Source organism: Mus caroli, unplaced genomic scaffold (assembly GCF_978045245.1).
Source record: "Mus caroli unplaced genomic scaffold, Mus_caroli_1 scaffold_2, whole genome shotgun sequence".
Classification (NCBI taxonomy): Eukaryota; Metazoa; Chordata; class Mammalia; order Rodentia; family Muridae; genus Mus; species Mus caroli.
This window is the reverse complement of record NW_028227257.1, coordinates 18,657,394-18,663,695: the sequence shown is the minus strand read 5'-3', so window position 1 is coordinate 18,663,695 and position 6,302 is coordinate 18,657,394. Positions and strand designations below refer to the sequence as shown.

Below are 6,302 nucleotides of genomic sequence, written 5' to 3'. Positions count from 1 at the left end.
GCTTCTCTCCAGTTTGTGAAGTTCCTTGCGAGGCTGGGGTTTTGTGTGGACGTTTAAAAGCTTAGCTTCCTTTTCATCCAGTGCCAGCCCCTTTCCTGGGGTCTGCCTCAGCACACTCTAAGGCTGCCCTTGGCAAGAGGTACTGACCATAGTGGCTGGGAGAGATTTCCCTCTAACTGGAGAGAGGACCGTGTGGGCGGGTGTATTTGTGAAATCAAAGAAAAAAGATAAATTGGGGTGGGGTCTTGAAACATTGTTTGGATCCCTTCTTTGGGATTCTACAGCTGCCTACACCCTCATCACGAGGCAAGATCAAAAGGAATATGGAGCGCTCTTGGCTGGGCCGCTGGGCTTTTGTTCTGTTCTGAAGGATGTGTGGGGAGCTGGAAACCTCAGGTGGCCTCTGGTCTTTAGTTCAGAAATAGCACCTATGAAACTGCCAGATAGGTCCAGTGTGCATCATCTTCCTGTAGAAACCTCCAGTATCTAAGGCTAGAAGCTCAGGGACAAAGGAAGAGATGCGCCCACCCCCACCCCCGAGTGCTGTGACTGGTCCCTGGTTAGTAAAGGGAACAGTGGGCAAGCTTGTCTGAGACTTGGCCAGGAAACTGCACAGTTGCTAACTCCAGTGTGTCTGCAAACAAGAGGACGTGCAGACGATACAGCGTGCCATCTCAGAAGCCCAGCTTTGGGTTCGGGCATGGCGTCCTTGCCTTGACTCTTGAGACAGCATCCCGTGTAGCTCACCTTGACTGTTACCCTGAATTGTCCAGGCTGCAGCTCTGAGGGTGACTTTTGATGGCTGAAACAGTCATGCTGATCTGGATCAAGGCCATTCATCCAGCGGCCTCTGGCGGCCAGGGAGGGCTGGAAGGTGTTTCCGGGTAGAGTTGATCTCTGGGATGATATTCCCAGGGTTGGTGGGAATCTGCACTTTCGATTGCTGTGCATCGATCCTAATCAGCTCGCCCTGGCCTCACCTCAGCCAGCTGAGCTCTGCAGTCCAACAGGTCATCCCGGAGCCGGGCGATATCCTGTGTGTGCTGGGCCAACGTGTGGTTCAGCTTGTCTATGTGGCCCCACAGGCCCTCCCTGGACCTCAGCTGCTCAGTAGGCAGACTGTTCAGGTGGGTTGCCAACAGGCCCAGCCTTTCACATGCTCCTTCCACTTGGGCCACCCTCTGGTCAAAGTGGCCCACTGTATGCTGGAGTTCCTGGGCTGTGTCCCGGCAGCGGCTCAACCCTCTAGCCACATTGGCCATGCCAGCCTTGAGTTGCTCCAACTCCCCTCGCAGGTTCAGGACCTGCCTGTGGCCAGCGTGAAGCCGTGAGCCCTGGCTGCTGATCTGTTCCTGGATGGCGTGGACCTCGGCTTCCACTCTTCGTTCTCGTTCATCCAGGGATGTGTTGGCAGCCGAGAAGGCATCAGAGTACTGGCTGACAGAGTCGCTGAGGCCCGTGAGTGACTTGCTCACTGAGTTCAGGTTGACTTTCAAGAGAGTGATCTCCCCTTGTAGTGAGCTGCCTGTCCCTTCTGCCAGCTGCCCCTGGACTTCAGCTACTGTGCCATTGAGCTGTTGGAGCAGGGCAGTGTGACGAGCCACCTGGTGTAGGAGAGCCTCACTCCGGCTCTGCCAGGCCTTCACCTCTGCCACGAGGTTGTCCAGGATGGCTGTGGTGGTACTTGGGGTGCATGAGGTCTCCAGGGACACCAGCCTTTGTTCCAGCACTGCTAGTTCTGAATGAACAAGCGGCCGCGCTGATCTGTCTGGTACGGCACTCTCGGGGCTTAGCTCTCCGGTCAGAGTTGCCAGCCGCTCCTCTAGGCTCTGAACTCGCTGTTCCAGCGTGGACCCGAAGCCACCGACATCCCAGCCCCCCACCTCCATTCTCAGACAGCAGCCCCTTGCTCCATTCTCTGTCCCATTGATAGTCTCAAGGCCTTCAAGCAGCCCGTCCACACCTCCCTGAAGCATAGCTGCAGAGAGGCGCGCAAGCTCATCCACGGCCAGGGTGCCCGGGCCGCCTTGGGTCTCAGTGACAGCCTGCAGGTTCCTCTCAAGGCTGTCCACCCGGGCACTGATCAAAGCCAGTTGGCTGCAGCAGGTGCCCCCACCAGTCAGAGTCAAGCCCTGCAGCTGAGTGCCCAGCTGGGAGAGCTCCCGACGCAAGGCCAGCTCTCGGCCATCGAGGCTCTGATGCAAGCGCTGGCTGGCCGCCTGGCCCTCCTCACATTGCTGCCGTACCTCTTGCACCCGAAGGTCACACTCGCTCTGGACACCTTGCAGCTTCTGCTCAAAGCCATCCAGCAGGCTCCCCCAGAGTCGCTGCAGCCGCTGGTCCACATATTCCTCTAGGAGCGCTAAGGAGGTCAGCGGGGATGGTGGGGCTTCCCGGAGCCGCTGCAGGTGAGCCTCATGCCCCAGGGCCAGCCCACGCACCTCATCTAACAGCTGCACCTTGGTCTGTAATGTGTTGTTCACCTCTGTGACCTTGCTCAGGATCTCACTCAGAGGAGGGATGAGTGGTCTTCTGCCTCTGTCTTCTGGGGCCACAAGCCCCTCGGGGATGACCCCAAAGCCTATAGGTACGACAGGGACCCTGGAGTCACCAGTGATCCTATTGGGATTCTCGTGGCTGGCTACCAATCCACTCAGAGTGCCATATGCTTGCGACAGGCGCCGTTCTAGCTGCTCACCAAACGGCCCTTGGCCTTTTCTCCCTAAGGAGGAAGAAAGACCTCCAGGAGCCTTGCAGGCCTGGCCCTCCAACATGTTAACTTTATCCCTGGACATAGCCCCCACCACCACCACCTTTAAGATGGGGTCTGGGTGGGGAAGATTGGGGCTTTACAGTCATGGCTCACATGAGATGCACACACACACACACAACTATGAGAGCTTAGTCAGTCTGCATCAGTTCCTCCCCCCCCCCCCCCGCCCCAACCCTGCCACTAAGCCTAAGAAACCCAACCCTCCCTGGAGGATATCCATGGACAGACTCACCACGGGGGCGCGGGGCCTCTCTGCTGTAAGGAGAAGGCCTGGGACCTGGGCCCAGCTGCCCCAAGGGAATCTGAGGCTCTGGCTCCTGGTGGGGTGGGGTGGCTCCATAGTCTGTGAGGTGTTCAGGGCAGCTTTCCCCAGTAAGACCAGGGCAGCAGCGCCACGCCAGGTCTGTCACGGTCTTGTAGCCAATCTTGTATCTGGGTCTGAACACTGTGCGGTATCTGGATCAGAGAGAACAAGGGAGCAGGCCTTACAGCTGCTCTGAGCCCTGGGAGTGAAGGATGTACTGAGAAGCCCCACCATACTGCTTGCTTGAAGAGAAAGCTAGTGGGGATTTAACCCCAGTCTTCCCAAGACCACTAGGTCCCCGTCTGCCAAGAGACATTCCATTCTGGCTCTGAGGGAGCCTCTCAGAATCCTGACAAAGTTTTGAGCCTCTGATATGTAGAAGTATCTCATCAGGGCTGGGCCGACAGCCCTTTTTACTGCCCCGGGGTACTCTTAGCTCCCATCTCTAGCTTAGTCAGGGGACTGGACTCTTCTCAGAGGCTGGTGTGAGGTCATCTCTGATCGTGGGTGGGAAGGAAAGGCCAAGGGTACAGGCAGAGCTCACCAGGAACACCTTCTCTACCTGATCAGCCACATACCTGTTCACTCACTGTCACAATGAGGCATAGGTCTGTTCTCAGACATACACATTCAAGCTCTCCAAACACAGACTTAGTTATATCCCATGTCCTGGGCGGCCTGTCTGAACTGTACCAGGGCCTCTGGCTTCCACCTTCTCCTGGTCGGGACCCCTGAAGTATCAATCTCTCCTCTCTTTCCCTATACTTTCTGCCTCTGTCATATCTTCTGGCCCAGACTCCCTCTTGTATCCCCGAGGCTTCTGGGCTCCAAACTGAGCCTGTCCTTGCCTCTATGGGGGAGGATCTGCTGCAAGTTCAAAATGTTGGGGTCTCTCGAGGCCTCTTTCAGGGATTCTGGTCCTCTCTAGCAAGCACTGTGGCCCAGATAGGTTCTCTGAAGCCCAGGGTACTGTGGCCCTTTGCAGAAGTGGTTCTGTTCCCAGCTGAGGCAATACCCTGGGAAATACTCACCTGACTGTTGAAGGGCAGTTGGGTCCCCACCCACAGTTCCGGTACTCAGCCTTTACATAGCTCTCTGCTCCTTCTTGTAGGACGCAGGTCACATTCCTGTGTACCACATAGGCACAGAGAGACCTGCAGGGGAAGGAGCACCTCTGGAATGTTTGGCCCGAGCTCCCACCTCTTGCTCTCAGAGTTCCCCGTATCTTTTTTATTTATTTTTTTAATTCTTGTTCCATGGAACCTTGGACCTCTGCCTGCGGTCCATATCTTCTGAATGGGGCCTGTGTCCTTGATGGGTGTCTACTGTCTACTGAGCCGCGTGCTCAATTGAACCAGATGATAGGGTGTCTACCCAACACCACTCTGAAAAGGCCGCCTCAGCTTCTCCCTCAACCACTTGGCCTTCTTTCCATACACCCCCACCCTGGCTCCCTCACTGGTTCTAAACTCTTTATCCTGGCCTTCAAGGTTTCTAGAGCACAACTTAGTGGCTTCTTTTTAATCAGGCTTTCCTCCTTCCTCCTGTGAAAATGCTCTCTAGCCTCGGCTTTGCCATTTCCTTGCTCCCAAGAGCAGTACTCGTGCAGTGCCTTCTCTTATAGGACGTCTGCCCTGATGCTCCTGGATTCACGGAATGTGGTTGTGGGCTGGGTACTTGCCTTCAAGGTCTTATATTCGATTGGAATTCAAATTCCTGTATAAACCACTGTGGAAGTCTGTCCATTCTACAGTACAAGCCCAGGACCCACAAGTCCTCACCAGCTGTGCATCTCACCCACCTTGGGGCTCGCGCAGGGCTATTGGGGCCAGACCATAGGAGGGGAGGAGCAACTACCTACAGTGAGCATGGCTCTGTCTACAACCACGCAAGACAGAAGAGAGACAGAAGGCATTGGACTGGGGAGCCCCGCGTGTTCCAGGCGCGGACAGCCCTTCCTCCTCTCCCTCCACCTGGTCCGCTGCGCCTGGAGTTTGCTCACAGCGCAGCTGGAAAATGTTACTTCGCTGGAAAGGTTTCCACGGGCACTGCCAGGATCCCAGTCGCCGCGCCAGGCCCCCTCGGCTGACTTGTTCTTCGCCAACCCCGCAGCCTCCTGGATGGCGGGGCGCCTGCCCGCGCAAAGGATCGTGTCGGGGAAACCGCCCCATCGGTGGCTGGGGTACCCATGTCTCGACGCCTCCGCGCCGGTCCCGGCAGGTGGGAGTGGCGGCGCGCCACGCGGGGGCCTCCCTCGCGTTCCCGCCGTGGCCCGGCCCCGCGCTTACTTGTGTGGCCCCGGGCGCAGCCGCGGACGCCATCCGGTGGTGTAGAGGCTGTAACGGGAGGCACTGGGCTGTGCGGGCCGCGCGAGGAGCGGGGTGCCCTTGGCCTGCGCCCCCGAGAGCAGCGCCGCGACGGTGCACAGCCACACGGACAGACGGCGGCCCATCGCGCTCGGTCGTCACTCGGTCCCTCGAGGTGGGATCCTCCGTTCGCCCTCCGGGCTCCCGCCGCCACTCGCGACCGACCCCCGGAGCGCGGTGGTTCGGCCGCCTGGAGCTGTGCGGCGGCTGCGTCCCGCCGAGTGGCCGGGGCTACTCGCGGCTGGGGCCGCGCAGGGGAGGCGGGAGGCGGGCTCTGCACGGATTAGCATAAACTTGGGGCCGCGCCGCGAGCTCCGCCAGCCCCCTCCCCGTCGCCAGCCCCCGGCCCCAGTTCCAAGCTGACGCCCGAAGGGCCGCGTGCAAACACGAGGTTAAGAAACGAGCAGGCGGGACGCAGGGCGCTAAATTCCAGGAGGCTCCCCAAACACGCGCAGCCCCTGCGTACTCTTAGGGTACGGGGCAAGAAGCTGCAAAGCCTGCAGGCAGGCCTGGCCTCCCTGCTGGGACCTCTAAGACTCGCTGTCTAGCAGGACACCAGTCTTAAACGTCTAGTGAGTATGGGTACCGTAGTCCCGACCCTGAACCCGAGATGAACATGTATAGAGGCACACCAGGAACCCTTTCCCCAGCCAGAGTGTCTCCTGTCTATGGGTGACCCAGGAAATCTGATAACTGCAGATTTCACTTCACACCAACTTTTGCAGACCGGGTAGGGTGGCCAGGCTGCCTGTCTGAGTTCAATGATAGGCCAGCGTTGTCTGTTAGGTAAGAGCTGTACCACGTTCCCATTACCTCTCTAACCCCTCCAAGAATAACACCCCCACCTCACCCTCGCGCA

At 58.2% G+C, this 6,302-nt stretch overlaps 1 protein-coding gene across 2 annotated transcripts; it reads right to left on the bottom strand.

Annotated features, from left to right (window-relative positions):
• Window positions 1-875: 875 nt before the first annotated feature.
• Emilin3 (elastin microfibril interfacer 3) lies at window positions 876-5,529 on the bottom strand. Of its 2 annotated transcripts, none has more exons than XM_021157101.2 (4): window positions 5,366-5,529; window positions 4,109-4,231; window positions 3,006-3,229; window positions 876-2,722 (listed from the first exon to the last, which is right to left on the bottom strand). In XM_021157101.2, exons 1-4 carry the CDS (start codon window positions 5,527-5,529, stop codon window positions 957-959), a joined length of 2,277 nt encoding a protein of 758 aa, XP_021012760.1. In that variant the 3' UTR covers window positions 876-956. The 2 variants fall into 2 exon arrangements, with proteins under 2 accessions (XP_021012760.1, XP_021012761.1); XM_021157102.2 differs by having other exon boundaries at window positions 876-2,581.
• Between the last annotated feature and the right edge of the window lie 773 nt (window positions 5,530-6,302).